Here is a 20,741-nt window from a genome sequence, read left to right as displayed (position 1 = left end):
GGGGTGTTTATGTAAACCACAGAATCAGGGTAATATATTAAGTTTTGTTTGGCTGTTAACCCTCAAAGTCTTAAAGAAAAAAATTGATTAAAATGGAAAATCTGCCCTTTCCTTTAATTCTTGTGGAACACTAAAAGGGTTAACAAAGTTTGTAAAATCAGTTTTGAATACCTTGAGTGGTGTTGTTTCTAAAATGGGGTCATTTTTGGGTGGTTTCTATTATGTAAGCCCCACAAAGTGACTTCAGACCTGAACTGGTCCTTAAAAAGTGGGTTTTGGAAATTTTCTTAAAAATTTTAAGATTTGCTTCTAAACTTCTAAACCTTCTAACGTCCCAAAAAAAGAAAATGTAATTTACAAAATGACCCAAGCATGAAGTAGACATATGGGATAGGTAAAGTAATAACTATTTTAGTGGTATCACTATCTGTTTTAAAAGCAAAATTGCAAATTTTTCCAAATTTTTTATAAATAAAATGTTTATTTTTTGACTCAATTTTACCACTGTCATGAAGTACATTATGTGACGAGAAAACAGTCTCAGAATAGCTTGGATAAGTAAAAGCGTTTTAAAGTTATCACCACATAAAGTGACATGTCAGATTTGTAAAAAATGACCTGGTCCTTAAGGTGAAAAATGCGGCAGTCCTGTGGGCAAAAATGCCTTGTGGATGCTAGAGGTCAGAGGAGAATGGGCCGACTGATTCAAGCTGATAGAAGAGCAACGTTGACTGAAATAACCACTCGTTACAACCGAGGTATGCAGCAAAGCATTTGTGAAGCCACAACACGCACAACCTTGAGGCGGATGGGCTACAACAGCAGAAGACCCCACCGGGTACCACTCATCTCCACTACAAATAGGAAAAAGAGGCTACAATTTGCATGAGCTCACCAAAATTGGACTGTTGAAGACTGGAAAAATGTTGCCTGGTCTGATGAGTCTCGATTTCTACATTCAACATCTTGCAGTATCGGATCCGACACGTTTGAATTGGTAGACACAGATGCCGATGAAGAAATCCGACCTGAAGTATCTGCAGTGTCCCACTACGTGATCGTGGGCACCGCAAACTTGTTTTATTGTGTTTTATTGCCATATATTATGCCTGTATGCTGTACTTTATCTCATGTCATATTCTCCCATGTCATTATGTGATTTTATTTTATTTTATTTTTTTAGTTCAATTTTGTGAAAACATATACACAAATCACAACAATACTACAATATAAAAGTCCATATTACAACTTAATAAATATTATCCTTATTATGTTTAACCCAAATACCCACCCACCACCCCTTAGAGAGAGAGAGAGAGGGACGAGAAAAAAAAACAAAAAAAACATAAACATCCAGGCCTAGTATAGCCATTTTTTCCATATTTCGTCAATTTTTTCTGATTTTTTAGTATAACTCTCAGTCACCCGTTCAACTTTAATAAGGTTAACCACTGCTTCTCGCCACTGTCCCACTGTGGGGGGGGGGGGATCTTCCTTTACCCATTTCCTAAGTATAAGGAGTCTAGCTTGAAATAGTACTTTACCCAAAACTAATCGTACTTCTTTATTTAACTTAAGATGTTCAGTTGCCCCCAGTATACAAACTACTGGATCTTCAAAAACTTGAACATCCAAAAATACTAGTACAATCTCTGCTATCTCTTTCCAATATCTAAAAAGTCTGGGGCATCTCCAAAAACAATGTATAAGATCTGCATTCTCTCACCTACATTTTGGGCACGTATCTGAAGTTCTCACACCCATTTTCTTTAATATCCTAGGAGATCGGTGTAATCTATGTACTATAAAAAACTGTGATATCTTATGTGAACCCCTATCCGACACCATAGCATAACTTCTAAGAGCATCTTTCCATTTCTCTTCCGTAAAAGACTGAAGTTCTTTTTCCCATTTTCCTCTAGCAAGTATTGTAATCCGTTTTTTTCCCCCTCCATCAAGATCCCATATCTTTTTGCAGTTATTCCTCTTTTTTCTCCTCCATTGGTGAATTTATATATTCTATCCGATTGTTCCTTTCTATATTTATATACATGCACCACTGTCGTCAAAGCATTCCTAAGCTGGAAATATTTATAGATATCCTTTTGGGGGATCCCAAACTCCCTAGCCAATGTATTAAAGTCCTTCAGTTTATCTTCCTCAAATACTTGACCTAAATATTTCATCCCCTTTTTTCCCAGTCGATGTAAGTCCTAATCGTTTACAATTCCTTTAAATTAAAATTTTTCCAAATAGGTGTATACTGCAAAAAACCTTTAATCTCTATTATTTTTTTTAACTTCCACCCATATGTACTCCAGTGAATTCAGTGTTCTATTTCCTATAATATTTTTCCCTAGTATGCCTGATTCCAATACCTCTAAGTGATTCCATTCCCATCTCCAACCCAGTTTATTTAATTCCTGTCTTCCCACTAAACCGTTCAGACTACCGTTTATCTGACTATATTGTGTTATTAAATAATATAAAAACCAGTTAGGAACCGCCAATCCACCCTCTCTTACTGGGAGCTGAAGCACTTCTTTTTTTATCCTAGGGATAGCACCTTTCCAAATAAAATCCCCCATTAGGCTATCTAATAACCTAAAAATCTTCTGCTGCAATCTCAATGGGGCATTTTGTAAGACAAAGTATTTTTGGAAACCTCAAGGCCACTGGATATGCGAAATTGCTACATGATGATGTGTTTCCCTCTTTATGCACTGAAGCTGGCACGTTCCCTGAGTTTTTCCAGCAAGATGGTGCACCACCACATTATGGGTGTCAGGTCCGAGCATTCCTAGATGAACAGTTTCCTGGAAAGTGGATTGGTTGTCGTGGGCCAGTTGAATGGCCCCCAAGGTCTCCCGATCTGACCCCCTTGGACTTTTATCTTTGGGGTCATCTGAATGCAATTGTCTATGCTGTGAAGATACGAGATGTGCAGCACCTGAAACTACGGATACTGGAAGCTTGTGCTAGCATTTCTCCTGCGGTGTTGCTATCAGTGTGTGAAGAGTGGGAGAAGAGGGTTGCATTGACAATCCAACACAATGGGCAGCACTTTGAACACATTTTATAAGTGGTCAGAAACTTGTAAATAACTCATGAAAGAATAAAGTTACGTTAAAACCAAGCACACCATTGTTTTTCTTGTGAAATTCCCAATAAGTTTGATGTGTCACATGACCCTCTTCCTATTGAAAAAACAAAAGTTGGATTCAAAATGGCCGACTTCAAAATGGCCGCCATGGTCACCACCCATCTTGAAAAGTTTCCCCACTCACATATACTAATGTGCCACAAACAGGAAGTTAATATCACCATCCATTCCCATTTTATTAAGGTGTATCCTAATAAATGGCCCACCCTGTATATTGCATTGTAAGAAGAGTCGCCACAGTCGTTGGCCTCGTATGCAACACACTCAAATTTAATCTTATGTATCAGAATTAAGACCCCTCTTGAGTAAGTAGTGTATACCGAATGGTACCCTTCCACTATCCATCTCTTCTCCAACCACCTTAAGGATTCTTTATCTAGGTGTGTCTCTTGGAGGCAAACGATGGCTGGCAAGAACCTCTTCATCCACTCAAGGATAGCATATCTCTTTACTCTCTCTCGTAAACCTCTCACGTTCAATGAAAGAATCCTAACCATCTAGCAGAGAGGGAAGAAAAGAGAAAAAAAAAAAAACACGTCCCCTCTCCCTCTTCTCCAAAATACCTCCCCCTCCCACCCTAAATAGCCCCCATCTCTGTTTGTCAGCAGTCGGGGCGGCTCCATTACTTAGCATAATGGCTCCTTATCCCCCCCTCACCCCCCCCCCTCACACCCCCCCCCCCTTAAAGGCCCATCCCATTCGCCCATTCACTAACCTCAAGTGGCGTCTGGAAAAAATCAATTCTTCCTTTGTATTCCACCCTTAATTTTGCTGGAAAAAGTAGACTATACTTCAAACCTGTCTCCCTTAGTCTCTTTTTAACAATTATGAACTCTTTTCTACGTGCATTGGTGTCAGCTGAGTAATCTGGGAAGAGTCTTATCTTTTCACCATGTATCTGGTATTTTTTGGAGGTTCTAGCATCAGACAGTATTGTATCTCGATCCTTAGCAAGTAAGCATTTAAGCAACATATGTCTGGGATAGTCCCCTGGAACCCTCTTTTTTGTGGGGACCCTATGTGCTCTTTCAATAGCGAACAAAGGGGAAAGAGTATCCTCCCTACAGTTCTCCTTTATCCATCTCTCCATAAATTCGATACAGTTGTCCCCTTCTGCCCGTTCTGGGATCCCTTATATTTGTTCTTCTCGCTCTATCTTCTTGATTTATTAATTTTTGTTCCATCTTGCCATTCATCTGTTTTAAAGATACAACCTCCTTCTCTAGATTCTGAACAGAGAGCTCCAGAACGGGAATCCTTTTTTCCATCTCATGTAATCGCTATTTTATTTTCTCCATCTCATCCCGTATTACACTGACATCAGTTTGCACTGCCCCGATCTGTATCACTATATTCCCCATTACATTTTCTATCCTCGAGACAGTGCAAAATATGTCCTTCATCATTTTCACATCTATCTCTGTGAATACCGCAGAGGGTCCCCGCTCTCCCACTCCACCCGTAGATCCGTTCTCCTGCGTCAGAACATGGGACTCTACATCTATAATTTTTCTTTCTGTAGGAAACTAGAACCTGGGGAGTTTGGGACCAGAAATGTATTTACACCCTGTTGTTTGGACCCAGTCTCTAACCCTGTTACTGATCTCCTACCACTACCACCAGTAGGGCCACGCTATTCCTCCTTTTTCTTAGGGGGCATTTTTAAACTAGCTCTTGTCTCTTTGCCTTTTCCAGTACTCCTTCCTCCCCTTCCCTCTTCCTCGCTACCTCCTCCACTACCTTTTCCCCTTCTTTTCCTTCTCTCCCTCCTCTCCTCCTCTCTCTTCACCCAGCACTGTCACAACCCTTCCCAACCGTTCTCTCGCAAATACAGATGTAGAGTTGTCTTATTCAGAGACATTAAATCTGTTAACATATAATAACGCTAAAGTTTGCAATATAATAACATATTGTAACAAGCAATCCAATTAGACACAGCCGTATATTACAGCTTAGACCAGAAGGAAAAAAGATTATTTGAGAGAAAGGGTATTAACCCCTTACGGACACATGACGTACCGGTACGGCATGTTTCCCGAGTCCTTAAGAACACATGACGTACCGGTACGCCATGTGCTGTCCCGCTCACCACCGCCCGGCGGGCGGTGATCGGAACAAGGTGCCTGCTCAAATCATTGAGCAGGCACCTCGGCTAAATGCGCGGGGGGGTCCCGTGACCCCCCGTGTTGGCGATCGCCTCAAACCGCAGGTCAATTCAGACCTGCGGTTTGCGGCTTTTTATGGTGCGGGCGGCGGCGGCAGCAGTGCCATCGGGTCCCCATGGGGCTGTGGGGGGGACCCGATGGCATGGAAGGCAGCGCAATGCCTTCCTGAGGCATCTGCGCTGCCTTCCGGTGAAGAGCCTGTGAGATCCAGCCCCCTGGATCTCACAGGCCCCGGAAGCTGTATGAGTAATACACACAGTATTACTCATACAGCCAATGCATTCCAATACAGAAGTATTGGAATGCATTGTAAAGGAATATACCCCCAAAAGTTCAAGTCCCAAAGTGGGACAAAAATGAAAGTGATAAAAAAGTTGAAAAAATAAAGTTTTCCCCCCAAAAAATTAAAAGTTTCAAGTAAAAATAAACAAAAACGTAATTTTCCCAAAATAAAGTAAAAAAAAATTGGTAGAAAATAGGGGGGAAAAAAAGTATACATATTAGGTATCACCGCGTCCGTATGGACCGGCTCTATAAAAATATCACATGACCTAACCCCTCAGATGAACACCGTAAACAATGTAAAATAAAAACTGTGCTAATTAAACCATTTTTTGTCACCTTACATCACAAAAAGAGTAATAGCAAGCGATTAAAAAGTCACACGCACCCCAAAATAGTGCCAATAAAACCGTCATCTCATCCTACCCAAGGTAATCGCCCAAAAACTGAAAAAAGTATGGCTCTCAGACTATGGAAACACTAAAACATGATTTTTTTTGCTTCAAAAATTAAATCATTGTGTAAAACTTACATAAATAAAAAAAAGTATACATATTAGGTATCGCCGCATCTGTGACAACCTGGTCTATAAAAATATCACATGATCTAACCTGTCAGATGAATGTTGTAAATAACAAAAAATAAAAACGGTGCCAAAACAGCTATTTCTTGTTATCTTGCCTCACAAAAAGTGTAATATAGAGCAACCAAAAATCATATGTACCCTAAACTAGTACCAACAATACTGCCACCCTATCTAGTAGTTTCTAAAATGGGGCCACGTTTTTGGAGTTTCTCCTCTAGGGGTGCATCAGGGGGGGCTTCAAATGGGACATGGTGTCAAAAAAACCAGTCCAGCAAAATCTGCCTTCCAAAAACTGTATGGCATTCCTTTCCTTCTGCGCCCTGCCGTGTGCCCGTACAGCTGTTTACGACCACATATGGGGTGTTTCTGTAAACTACAGAATCAGGGCCATAAATATTCAGTTTGGTTTGGCTGTTAACCCTTGCTTTGTAACCGGAAAAAAAATATTAAAATGGAAAATCTGCCAAAAAAGTGAAATTTTGAAATTGTATCTCTATTTTCCATTAGTTCTTGTGGAACACCTAAAGGGTTAACAACATTTGTAAAATCAGTTTTGAATACCTTGAGGGGTGTAGTTTATAGAATGGGGTAATTTTTTAGTGGTTTCTATTATGTAAGCCTCGCAAAGTGACTTCAGACCTGAACTGGTCCCTAAAAATTGGGTTTTTGAAAATTTCTGAAAAATTTCAAGATTTGCTTCTAAACTTCTAAGCCTTGTAACATCCCCAAAAAATAAAATATCATTCCCAAAATGATCCAAACATGAAGTAGACATATGGGGAATGTAAAGTAATAACTATTTTGGAGGTATTACTATGTATTATAGAAGTAGAGGATTTGAAACTTAGAAATTTGCCATTTTTAAAAATAATTTGGTAAATTTAGTATTTTTTTATAAATAAAAATATTTTTTTTTTACTTCATTTTACCAGTGTCATGAAGTACAATATGTGACGAAAAAACAATCTCAGAATGGCCTGGATAAGTCAAAGCGTTTTAAAGTTATCAGCACTTAAAGTGACACTGGTCAGATTTGCTAAAAATGGCCTGGTCCTTAAGGTGAAATAGGGCTGACTCCTTAAAGGGTTAATAATAGGAGGGGAAAAGAGAAACACAAAAAAAAAAGTCCAGCAGCCGAATTATGAACGTTTTCCTAGTGTCCAGAAGTATCGCATACATTAACTCCAAAGAAGCAATGTCCAGCAATCCGAGCACGTTTGGTCAAAAAGGGAGAGAAGGAAAAGTCACAAATTCAACAAAACAAGTACCAGCCTTGTACCTTTAGTGAGAGGGTTAAGCTACATTAGAACGAGTTAATCCCTGGTTAGTCCGAGAGAGTTTGGAGGTGTTAGAGGGGGTTAGTCTTGTAAAAAGTCCCTGGTTTGTCCTATGGAAAGATTTTCTTCAGAGGGTTAGATTCAAAGGTCAAGATCGAAATTACGATAGGGGTATAAATGTAAATACAACGATCGCTGTACTCTGTAGTCCACAACCGTCTAGTTATCTTCACCCCTTTTTTTTTTCCTTCTTTCTTTCCCTCTTATCTCACTTGTTACTTTCTTCCTTCCACAAAGGACGCTCAAAAGGACACTCAATCCCCACATACAAGTACTGCAAAGCTTTAAAAAACAACCTCCAATTTCCACTCTCCAGCTTCCAACCCCTCTCTTTTTCTCCTTTTTTTTTCTTTCTTCCCTTTCTTCCTTCTCCCTCACCCTCTCCTCCACTTCTTCTTTCACCCCCTTTAACAATATCACTAGATTTATTATAGGATGGGGGGCATCCAAACGGTCATCAGAACGGTGGGCTCCACTCCAGACGGCCGCCCATCAACAACAGCGCGCCTCAGTGGCATCAAACTGACAACCCAGACCCCCACAATCAAGACCCTCCAGGGACCATCCAGGGGGGGAAGGGGGACAAACAACCTCCTCCGATCCTCAGCTCCTCCAGACCAGCGACTCACCACCCCAGCAACGACCACGACATCGGCATCCACAGCAGACCCATCAGACTGGCAGAAGTCAGCGCCCAGGCATCCGCCCCAACCTCAGCGCCGGCGTCCCCGGCAAGCGCATCGAGGTGGCAGCAGGCGGGCAGACCGGACAGGACAGGCAGCGTCTATATCACAGGCGGGCAGACCGGACCGGACAGGCGGCGTCTACATCACCATCGGCGTCCCCCGGCAAGCACCTCGGGTGGAAGCAAGCGGACGGGCCAGATAACCAGCGAGCGGCAGGGGGAGGGGGGGCGGAGCCATCTATCGTCAGACCCTCCCAGGATATGTTTAAAGTGTCATTATGTGATTTTACATGCAAGATCCTTTACACAGGCCTAGGGTGCACTACACTAGTTTCTCCACAAGATGGGGCAGTGTTACAGTGTATATATAGCTTAGCTCAGGCCCAAGTTAGGCAGTCTTTCCCTGAAGTTTAGTCAGAGAGCAGCCATGATGTAGCTGCCTACTGGAGGGAGGCCTCCTGCCTCTCTGCTCTCTCCCTGTTGGCTCCACAGTCCAGGGTTAAAGCCTACAAGATTCAGCCCAGAGGTAAGAAATCTACTTCTATAGCTCACTCCTCCGGGGTGACCAGTGACAAGCTGCTACAGCAAGTATTCAAGGGGACTAGTATATTTTATTCAAGTCAAAGGATAGCAGACGGCCATACTCAAAGGCTTCCCAGGCACCTTTGCAATTAGGTGTAGGACATAGCTTCCGGTATCCACACCTCCAGTTTAAACCCTGAGGGTAGTTAGGCCAACTGCCAGAAAAGCACTGGAAATAGAGGTTCAAGGATTCTGAAAACCACCTTCAATTCAGATTAGAATAAGGTGAGAGTTAATACCAGCCTGACTTTTTATACTTCAAAAGCCTAGTCTGAAGCAGTAGCTTTCATATATATATATATATATATATATATATATATATATATATATATAAAAGACAGAGCCTTTTTTATCTGAGGACTTACAATATCCTACCCCCGTATGCATGAGAGACTGTATTTCATACCTGGATGTACAAGAGACTATTTCATATCTGGCTGTACTAGAGACTGTTTTATACTTGGATGTAATCGTTACCAAGAGCAACGTTCAGTTATAAGCTGGATTGCACCATCTTTGTCTCAGTCTCCAATTCCTCAATTAACACTACAGTAAATGGTTGTACCACCACAAAAGGTACTGACGTCACGACTACAAGGGACCTTGCCATAGGCACATTAATGCAGACCATCAAGGGCACCTCAAACCACCATCTGGCCTGTGTCCCTTACACCAGAGTGTGCCCCAGAGAATTCCTGTGCCGTTCTCCTCATCACTTGTGCAGGCCTGCCCAGGGACGACATAACCGTGAGTAACCAGAACTGTATTTACCTCGGCCCACCTAATGCTCACACCGTGACTTCACGTATAATTCCCCTGTCGGTCTGGCATACTGCATATCTGTTCTACGTACGGTGATTTCGGACCACTAACTTAAATCCCATCGTTTCAACAGGTTCTCCACCTGGATGTCACTTGTTCGTGCTATAGCCTGTCTAGTTCATATAACTCAGTCATACAAGTCGACATTACCTTTGAGCCAGAAGCCCTGCAAAGGTTGGCATCACTGCAAACACGCCTTTACCGATGCTAATCTGGAAAAGTCCAAAAACATAATAATTCGCACTATACAACATGATTGTTATGCTAAGAAAATAGACTACCTCAGCAAAGGTCAAACAGTCTCCAAGGATATTGTTTTGAAGAAGCTTGATCCCACCATTGACCAAAATGGGTTGCTAAGAAAGAAGGATTCAGTAGTGGCGTCTGTTGACGCCAGACGGGGAGTGTTCTGCCCAGCAGGGTTAGGGAAAATCATTACAGATCATGTCTGCCAGAGCTTTGGTATTTCTGTAGTGATTAGTGTGGTTATAGCACCATCTAGCAGTGTTAAATTGTATTACACCTTGTTTTTCCTGTTACAAAGACTACTGCATTGTGGGTGGTGCAAGGCATCCTGGGAAAGAGAAGTCACCAGTCTCTAGGGCATATCAGCAGAGCTGTCCTTCTGCATATCTCCTTCTCAAACTCTACCATCCTTGTAAATGCATATCTGGTGAGAGATCTGCCTTTGTTTCAGGGACATTATGTTATGCAGAGCTGTTCAGCTAGTTATAACTGTTACTGAGGGAGTTGTTAATGCTGTTAGATAGACATGTAATCCTATGTATAGGCAGTCATTTTACCCTGTGTTTCAGTGTTAATGTAATGTTACAGTACATGATATCCTATGCCTTATACTTATACATGTTATTTGTTTTCTTGTAGTTTTACCAATCAAATACTCCTGTTTTACTAATCAACGCACACTTGTACAATCTCTCACTCACGCACATCCCACATAGAGCACAACCTGATGACCAATAAACAAGTTAGACTACAAAGAACAGTCCTCTTATTTGGAAGACAGGAATGGTTTATGCTGAATGTCAGACTGCACACTGTGTGAACGTGTAAGAAAACAAAAAAATGGTGTTATCAATAATTGATGGCATTCTCTGTGTACATGTGTATATAGAGATAGCTGTCAGACACTAATAACACTGCAGTACCCTGGAGCAGGGGTTATGTTCGTTCTTTAATGTTATGTAATATAATGTTTTTCTATGTATTATTATGCCATACATTGCAACCCAGTATAGTTGTGTATGGATGACAAACTTAGGGTTAATGATCCTGTCTTAGGAGGGGCAGGAGTGGGATAGTCACATTTCTAATTAGGGAGTGTATTGTGAGTTCAGAGAGGCAGCTCCGCTTTATGTTCCCTCTTCTCAGCCCCAAGAAAGCTACAGAGACAAAATCTAAAGAAAGAGGAAAGAAAGATTAAGGAGGCAGTACGAGAAATTAGAATCTGCATGGCCAAACATAAGAATCAGCAAGGTAATCTGCTACTACAGCCATTCAGACTTTGCTGAAAGTGAGGGACACTGTTAAGACATCCTTCACATATGGAAACACTGTGTTTTTGCTATAGCTGGATGTACTACAACTCCCATTTTGCACTACAGTAAAGAGAGATGTTTATTTATCTACCTCTGGCCGGTTGTTTTACTCTTACATCATACGCTGGCCATTGCATTCTACATGCCCTGCCTTGTACCCATCCAAACAACTAACATGAAGGGCATTCCAGCTGCCATCAGGCAGGACCCCCAGAATCAGGGTGTGCCCCAAGAGAAAAAAGGGTGCTCCCTCCTTTCCCTGCAAGGCCCTAGGGGGCAACGGTGTGAAGACAGTCTCTGTGATTGACTGTAAGCCAGAGCCACTACCACTTCCATCCTCCTTTCTTGCTCTTCATGAGCTCACTGCAACAAACCTCCCGAGAGCTGTTCACAGGGGTGGTCTTTATATCAGAAAAAGCAGAGATATAAATGTATAAATTACAGGTTTTGCTGAATCTTTTCCCATAAAACCATAGATAACTATATATCAATCTGCTTAGCTTCTCCGGCACCATAACATGCTGCCTGCAGAATGCATTGTACTATATGGCGACAGGTTATCCAGTAAAGTACCTTGATGACCTATCCTCAGGATAGATCATCAATATCAGATTGGTGGGGATCAGACACCCGGGCCCACCGATTGGCTGTTAGAAAAGGTAACGCACTCTATGAGGGCCGCGGCATCTTTCTACACTATGTGACATCACTGTACATCGGTCAAATGGCCTAGTTGTAGTTCAGCCACATTGAAGTGAATGGGGCTGAGCTGCAATACCAAGCACAGCCACTATACTATGTACGGTGCTGTGCTTGGTAAGCTGCTGGCAGTCCACAATGCTCACGAGAGCTCTGGTGAGTGTGGTGGCTATGTAAAGCAGCTGATGGGGGTGCATGAACTCAGAGCCCCACTGATGTGATAATGATAACCTATACTGAGAATAGGTTATCATTATCATTTCCTGGATAATCTATTTAATCCCACGCGCATTTAAGTCTATGGTAGAAGTGATCTAATGCTTGCAAGTCCCCTAGGGGGCTAAAAGTAAAGAAAAAATATTCATCATCACCATGACTGAAAATGCAGGAACTATTAAAGTATAAAATTATTTATGCCATTTGGAGAACTGCTTTACAGGAAAAAAAGATAGGATGGCGAAATAGCAGTTTGTGTTCATCGTGCCTCCAAAAAAAAGTTAATAAAAAGCATTGATTAAAAAGTTATAAAAATCCCCAAATGGTGTCAATAAAAATTACAGAGCCCCTCAAAAAAAATGTGCCCTTAAAGGGGTTCTCCAGGAATGATTTAAAATGGACACCAGAAATTTGTCCTAGAAAGTGAGCAGAAGTGGTTGTCTCTATATGCAGAGCTGCCATTGGGGATAAGGGGTGGGGCCTCACAAAACATTACTCCCTGGTACTTGCATATACTGCATATTAGTGAGTTTGTCAGGTTGCTCAGCCACGATGTGTCACCGCCAGTTCTGTGAGAAGGTCTGTTAGACGTTCTTCTCTACCTCTTGCATGAGGTTCTTTGTTTTGGTTTCACTTTGTCATCTCCTTTCCTTCTCCCAGCTGTCACCTATTTACACTAATTGTCTCCCTTTATATTCCCTCCCATACTGCCTCACTTTGCGGTTTATACTTCTTCCTGGATGAGTTGTTCACTGCTGGAGGCTGCTACTGCTGATTCCTCAGATAAGTCCTTTTCCTTTTTTTGTGTTTCCTTGCTGGCTTTAGACTAGGTGACCCTGACTCCATCCGTATTAAGTGCAGGGAGCCGGTGGTCGTGTCCCCTCACTATTATAGGGTTTTCAGGTGTCACTCAGTATAAGGTACGTGGGCATGCAATCGTCTACCATAAAGACCTTTGCATGGGCATAGCAGTCAGGGAGAGGTCTAGGGGTTTTATAGGGCTCACCCACATGCTCCTTAGTTTGTGATCAAGCCAGTCGGATGTTTATTTATAAGTTCCAGCTTTCTGCAACACGATCCGTGACACAATGGCATATCGCGGTCAAGATTGCATCATTACCACTAGTGTTGATCGAGCATGCTTGGCCGAACACCAGTTCGGCTCGAGCATCTCGATGCTCGGCACATGGCGGTATTCGGCCGAATACAGAATGTGCTCGAGCGCAATGCTTGAGTCTCCTCCCCACACGTTTCTTGGCTGCTACGCAGCCAATAAATATGCAGGTGAGTACTGCCCTTCACTGTAATGCCATAGCCATGTTGGTTACTGGCATTACAGTGATTGGCTATATAGCACCCGATCACACGTGTTTGGCTCAGTGTTAGTCAGGGAGAGCTTTGCTGATGAAGGTAAAGATAGTGTAGGAAATTTTTTATTAGCTGCTGGTGACATCAGCTACATTATCTGAGGCATTTCTCCTGTGTAACGTTTCCACATCCCAAATAACTATGACATTCCCTGTAACTTTTTATTAACCGCTGGTGACAGCATTGACATTATCTGCGGTATATCTCCTGTGTGACGTTTCCACATCCCAAATACCCGTGACATTTCCTGTAATTTTTTATTAGCCGTTGGTGACATCAGCGACATTATCTGCAATATTTCTCCTGTGTAACGTTTCCACATCCCAAATACCTGTAACATTCCCTGTAATTTTATATTAGCCGCTGCTAACATCAGCGACATTATCTGCGGTATTTCTCCTGTGTAACGTTTCCACATCCCAAATACCTGTGACATTCCCTGTAATTTTTTATTAGCCGCTAATGACAGCATTGACATTATCTGCGGTATATCTCCTATGTGAAGTTTCCACATTCCAAATACCTGTAACATTTCCTGTAATTTTATATTAGCCGCTGCTGACATCAGCGACATTATTTGCGGTATTTCTCCTGTGTGAGGTTTCCACATCCCAAATACCTGTGACATTCCCTGTAATTTTATATTAGTCGCTACTGACATCAGCGACATTATCTGCGGTATTTCTCCTATGTGACGCTTCCACATCCCAAATATCTTTAAAAAAAAAATATTGCATACACTTACAAATCCTACGCTACTATACGTGTGACATACTTGCAAGCATATATAACATTTAATATGAAGAAGGCGAGCAGTAAGGGACAGGGAAGTGGCCGTGATGCTGATGGTGCACGCAGAGGCCGTGGCCCTGGGCGCATTGAAACTGTGCCTGCTGCCAGAGCACAAGAAAAACAATCATCCACAATACCTAGCTTCATGTCCCAGTTTGCAGGGCGGCGCAGGACAACGCTCTCGAAGTCAGACCTGTGTGACTAGATGGTCAGTTGGATTGCAGCAGATAATGCTTCCAGTCGGTAAAGCACCACCCTGTCTTCCACCAAGTCCAGTCTCAGTAGCCAAGAGTCTGGTCAACACAATACTCACCCTGATCCTCTTTCCTCCCACCATGGAGTGTCTTGCCAACAAGTGATCCCACACTCAGATATTCCGAGGAGCTCTTTTCAGCGCCATTCTTTCATTTGGACCTCTCGACAAGCCCGCTTGAAGAGGGACATGAGATCTTGTGCACTGATTCCCAAACTTTTGAGCATCCACAGTCACAAGAAGATGACGATGTGGAACGGCAATTAGTGTTTCACGAGGTGGATGATGATGATGAGATACAGTTGCCAATAAGTCAACGGCAATTCGTTTCTCAATAGGTTGATGATGAGGATGAGACACAGTTGTCAATAACTGAGGTTGTTGTTAGGTCAACAAGTCAGGAGGAGGATCAGAGTGAGGAAGTGGAAGAAGAGGTGGTGGACGATGAAGTCACTGACCCAACCTGGGAAGGTGGCAAGCCAAGCGAGGACAGCAGTACAGAGGGGGATGGATCCGCAGCACTGCAACAGGCTGGAAGAGGCAGTGGGTTGGCAAAAGGGAGAAGGCGGGCAACACCAAACAGGCCTGCAACTGATCCCCGGAGCAAACCCTTGCGGCAATTTCCCTTGCCAAGGGGTAGGTGTTCCGCAGTCTGGCGCTTTGTTGAGGAAAGTGCGGACGACAAAAGAATTGTAATTTGCAACCTGTGCCATACAAAAATGAGCAGGGGGCGTGAACACTAGCAACCTCACCACCACCAGCATGATCCGCCACATGGCATTAAAGCACTGTAATAGGTGGGCCGATGCCTGGGTCCACAATCAGTGTCTGCGGGTCACACCACTGCCTCCTCTTACCCTGTGTTACGTGCTTGCCAATCCCCTGTCAAAGGCGCAGGCCCGGATGCCTCCCGCCCTGCACCTGGACCTACGCAAGCACCATCAGCGACCACATACACTTCCCAGCGTAGCGTACAAAATGTCCTTACCCCAGGCATTTGAACGCAAGCGCAAATACCCAGCCACCCACCCACAGGCCATAGCACTAAATGCACAACTTTCCAAATTACTGGCCCTTGGAAATTTTGTCATTTGGGCTTGTGGACACTGAGGCCTTCCGCAGCCTGATGTTTGCGGCCATCCCTCGTTATGCAGTCCCCAGCCACTATTTTTCACGGTGTGTCGTGCCCGCCTTATACCAGCATGTGTCCCATAACATCACCCGTGCCCTGACCAACGCAGTTACTGGGAAGGTCCACTTAACCACTGACACATGGACAAGTGCTTTCGGCCAGGTACGCTACATTTCCCTGACGACACACTGGGTCAACGGTGTGGAGGCAGGAAGGGAGTCGTACCCTGGGATGGCACAGGTGCTACCTACGCCAAGGATTGCGGGCCCTAATTCCATCAGGGTTTCCACCACCACCTATGTTAGTGGCTCCAACCCCCACTTCTCCTCCCCCGCCTCCTCCTCCCCTTCCACCTCAGAATTATCCTCTTGCAGCACCAGTCAGCCATCAGTCAGTAGCTGGAAGCAGTGTAGCACTGCAGTGGGGAAGCGTCAACAGGCCGTGCTTAAGCTGATCTGCTTAGGTGACAAACAGCACACCGCCGCAGAGCTGTGGCAGGGGATAAGAGACCAGACTGAGCTGTGGCTCTCGCTATTCAACCTACAACCAGGCATGGTTGTGTCTGATAATGGCCGTAACTTGGTGGTGGCTTTGGAGCTCGGCAAGCTCACACACATCCCATGCCTAGCCCACGTCTTCAACTTAGTGGTTCAGCAGTTTCTTGAAACCTACCCCAATTTGCCTGAGCTACTGGTAAAGGTTCGCCGTGTGTGTGCCCATTTCCGAAAGTCATCTACAGCTGCTGCCGGTCTGTCAACGCTGCAGCAGCGCTTACAATTGCCAGCTCACCAACTGTTGTGCGACGTGATCACGCACTGGAACTCGACATTCCACATGTTGGCCACGCTTTGTGAGCAGCAGAGGGCAGTAGTGGAATACCAGCTGCAACATGGTCGTCGCCTTTCCAGTCAGCTTCCGCTCTTCACAAGCAAGGAGTGGGCATGGATGTCTGACCTCTGTTAGGTTTTAAGAAACTTTGATGAATCAAAACAGATGGTGAGCAGTCATAACGCTATTATCAGCATCACCATTCCACTTCTGTCTACTCAAATGCTCGCTGCTCACAATTAAGGACGACGCTTTGCATGTGGAAGAGGTGGAAATGGGGGAAGAAATTACACAGGGTGATAGCCAGACCACCCTCAGTTCGTCTTCTCAGCGCAAATTGGATGATGATGATGAGGAGGAGAAGGAGCAGGAGATGGTTGCCTCCGCTACAGAGGGTAGTACCCATGGAAGTTTAATTCCATCTGTTTAGCATGCATGGGCAGAACAGGAGGAAGAGGATGAGGTGATTGAGAGTCATCCTCCTGATGGACGACAGTGGAGTCTTGCCTGTTGGGACTCTGGCACACATGGCTGACTTTATGTTAGACTGCCTTTCCTGCGACCCAGGAGTTTTACGCATTTTGGACAACAGAGGACGAGCAAAATGGTGCAATACCAGAAGGTCCTTGTGGAAAAATAGCTTACATTTTTCAACTGACAACTCTTGCAGCAGAGTACGTAGTTTCTTGGGCAACCGAGGAGGGGAGGGGAGGGGGGGAACACACAGCAGTTCCAACAGAGGCAGGGCAACACTCTCCGAAGCCTAGGACAGTTGCATGACACCCCGCTGGCACCCTCACTCGGATGCGCGGCCTAGTGTCACAAAGAGGGAAAAATCTTAGAAGATGGTGAAGGAGTACGTAGCAGACCGTGTCAGCGTTCTCAATGATCCATCTGTGCCTTACAACTACTGGGTGTCCAAGCTGGACACGTGGCACGAACTGGCTACGCCTTGGAGAGTGCTGGCCTGCCCTGCCACCAGCGTTTTGTCAGAGCTGGTATTTAGTACTGCTGGTGGCATAATAACTGATAAGCGTATCCGCCTGTCAACTGAAAATGCTCAACAGGTTGACTCTTATCAAAATGAACAAGGCCTGGATTGCCCCTGACTTCTCTACTCCACCAGAGGAAAGCGGCTGAACATAACGGCAGTTTAAAGGTGTTTTTTTTTATCATGTATTGAATACACTGTATTCCCATGCACCCCTTCCACCACAAAAAAAGGGTATATGGTTCAATCTTCCTTTTCTCATCCTCCTCCTTTTACTCTTCTATCATATCAACATGCTTATTAGTCTGTCCTCGCTCCAAATGTTGTGGAGGGTCAGCTCACCAGCAGGCCCTCACCTACAATCTTTTAGAGGGTCAGCTCACCTGCAGGCCCTCACCTACAATCTTTTAGAGGGTCAGCTCACCTGCAGGCCCTCGCATATAATGTTTTAGAGGGTCAGCTCACCAGCAGGCTCTCACCTACAATCTTTTAGAGGGTCAGCTCACCTGCAGGCCCTCGCATATAATGTTTTAGAGGGTCAGCTCACCAGCAGGCCCTCACCTACAATCTTTTAGAGGGTCAGCTCACCTGCAAGCCCTCACATATAATGTTTTAGAGGGTCAGCTCACCAGCAAGCCCTCGCCCATAATTTTTTTCAATGGTTAGCTAAGCAGCAGGCACTCGCCCATAATGTTTTTAATGGTCAGCTCAGCAGCAGGCACTCGTCCATAATTTTTTCGATGCTCAGATCAGCAGCCGGCACTCGCCCCTAATGTTTTAGAGAGTCAGCTCTGCAGTAGACCCTCACCCCTAATGTTTTAGATGGTCAGATCAGCATCAGTCCCTCTCCCGTAATGTTTTAGAGGGTCACCAGCAGGCCCTTGCTCCTAATGTTTTTGAGGGTCACCAGCAGGTCATCAATCATAATTTTTCAAGGGTGTATGATGCCCTCCTTTATGTGTAATAAAGGGTGTATTGGAGTGCCGGTTTCTTGTAATTTTTGGAAGCCCTTTCACTTAGTGCATAGGCTTTATGAGTGTAGGAGTCCCACTACCTGAACAATTGTCCCACAATGTGAATGAGGCCCTCCATTAAGTGATATACAGGTTGTATCAGAGTGCCTCTTACTTGTAATTTTTGGCAGCACTTGCACTTTATATACTTTATATAAGTAAATATATAGGAAAGAATGTTTCCTAACAATTTTTCCTCTAAAATCTTCGGTTTTGTGAGTATTATTGTCAGTCTGTAAAAGTGGCGTACTACTCCTACAATATCGTTCCCAGCAGCGACCTGGGAGTCCAAAATGCATCCAGACATCTTCCCCATGCTGTTCCCGAATTATTTCGGTGGTGTTTCCATCAATTTCTGACCTTTTCCTATGAACCAGACACCCTCCCCTCTTCAGAGCAGGGGGTGCCTGGTTTAATGATCGGGTTCTCCCATTGACTTCCATTGTGCTCAGTGCTCGGTAGAGCACCCGAGCATCCCAAGTTGTTCGACCCGAGCACCCGATCACTTTGGTGCTCGATCAACACTAATTACCACCTATTATAGAGCAGTGTAGTGAGGCCCTGTCGCCTTATCCTTCTAGGTAGCTCTGAAAGTGAAGGCAACTAGCCCTACTCACATTCTTGGACAGATTGCTGGAGGCTATTTTTAAGTCATTGCCAGAGAGGCCCGTTAAACAGCTCTGTAGACAAAACATATGAAAAGTTATGGCAATGTAAATAATTTTCTTTTCAAAATGTTTAAAAGTATTAAAAACAGAAGTAAAATTATATAAATTTGGTAACAGTGTAATTATACTGACCCATAGAAAAAAAGATTTTTACCACACCGTCAACGATGCAAAAATGAAACCCATAAAAGCTTTCTTTTCCAATTTTTATTATGCTATGATTAGGACCGAAACCTAAAAATGCTACCTGTCTGACCTATGCAGTGTATCACAAGTTCTAACTGGATTGGAAATAAAAGTAAATTTTAATAATCCTATTGCTCCTGATGCTAAATGCTGTCTCCTATATAGTACAGGTGAAACTCTAAAAATTAGAATATCGTGCAAAAGTCCATTTATTTCAGTAACTCAAATTAAAAGGAATTGCATTAATGCAGCTTAAAATTAGAATTTTGTGAAAAGGTTCAATATTCTAGGCCCAAAGTGTCACACTCTAGTCGGCTAATTAATCCATACCCCCCCGAGCAAAGGGTACCTCAATTATTGTGACTTTGGGGTTTCATAAGCTGTAATCCATAATCATCCAAATTATAACAAATAAAGGCTTGAAATATCTTGCTTTGCATGTAATGAGTCTATCTCATATATTAGTTTCACCTTTTAAGTTGCATTACTGAAATAAATGAACTTTGCACGATATTCTAATTTTTCGAGTTTCACCTGTATATTCTTTTCCAGTTATACTCCATTTAGAATTTTTTTTACAGCTTCACACTGGAATAAATGATGCCATTAGAATTTCAACTTGTCACACAAAAAAAGGGGAAGGAAGGGGAAAAATAGAAAATTGCTGTTTGAGGAATGAGTAAAATACTTAACATGATTATTTTTCAACATATGCTGTAAGTGTATTAAACTGATATTACATTTTATTTTATTGTACCTTGCAGTTATAGGTGGCTCGTGGTTTGATCATGTTAGAGGCTGGTATACACATAAAGAAGATTTCAATATTCTGTTTTTGACATATGAGGAAATGAAAAAGGTAGGTAGATATGGTCAGGCGGATAATCATACCATTAGTATGGCTTTTATTATTGGCATGATCAAGAAAATGAAGTTTTATTTTGCAGGTGCCATGCCTGCAAGTTCCCAGGAGTCAGTGCTTTCTACTAACTGCTTCCCTATGCTCTGAGTGACCGCTGTAGTGGTCTCCTTGTTGGATTTTGCAGCTTTCGCTAAGAGCATGCGAAGGGGGTATGAACCGCAAAGAGAGATCATCACTTAGTGTTGGGCGAGCATACTTTTTCACTTCGGCGTGAGCTCGAGTGCGATGCTCGATTCTCTTCCCCGCACGGTTTTTGGCTGCTACGCGGCCAACAAACATGCAGGGTAGTACTGCCACCCACTGTAATGCCGTAGCCATGTTGGTTACTGGCATTACAGTGATTGGCTTGCCGGAACGCGTCATTGGAACGCGTCATTGACTTAGTCAGGGCGAACTGCAGCAGAAGGGACAGATAGTGTAGGTGTCACCGCCAGTTCTGTGAGAAGGTCTGACAGACGTCCTTCTCTACCTCTTGCATGATGTTCTTTGTTT

General features: G+C 43.5%; 1 protein-coding gene across 2 annotated transcripts in view; it reads left to right on the top strand.

Moving 5' to 3' along the window:
• LOC120998283 (amine sulfotransferase-like) overlaps window positions 1-20,741 on the top strand; it is a 151,963-nt gene that overhangs the window by 85,675 nt on the left and 45,547 nt on the right. For both annotated transcript variants that reach the window (XM_040428907.1, XM_040428908.1), the window contains exon 5: window positions 20,092-20,186. In XM_040428907.1, the coding sequence (XP_040284841.1) occupies window positions 20,092-20,186 (95 nt within the window). The remainder of the gene's footprint in view (window positions 1-20,091; window positions 20,187-20,741) is intronic.

This window comes from Bufo bufo, chromosome 4 (genome assembly GCF_905171765.1).
Source record: "Bufo bufo chromosome 4, aBufBuf1.1, whole genome shotgun sequence".
NCBI classification, from domain to species: domain Eukaryota; kingdom Metazoa; phylum Chordata; class Amphibia; order Anura; family Bufonidae; genus Bufo; species Bufo bufo.
The sequence above is the reverse complement of the archived record's forward strand: the minus strand, read 5'-3'. Positions and strand labels throughout refer to the sequence as shown.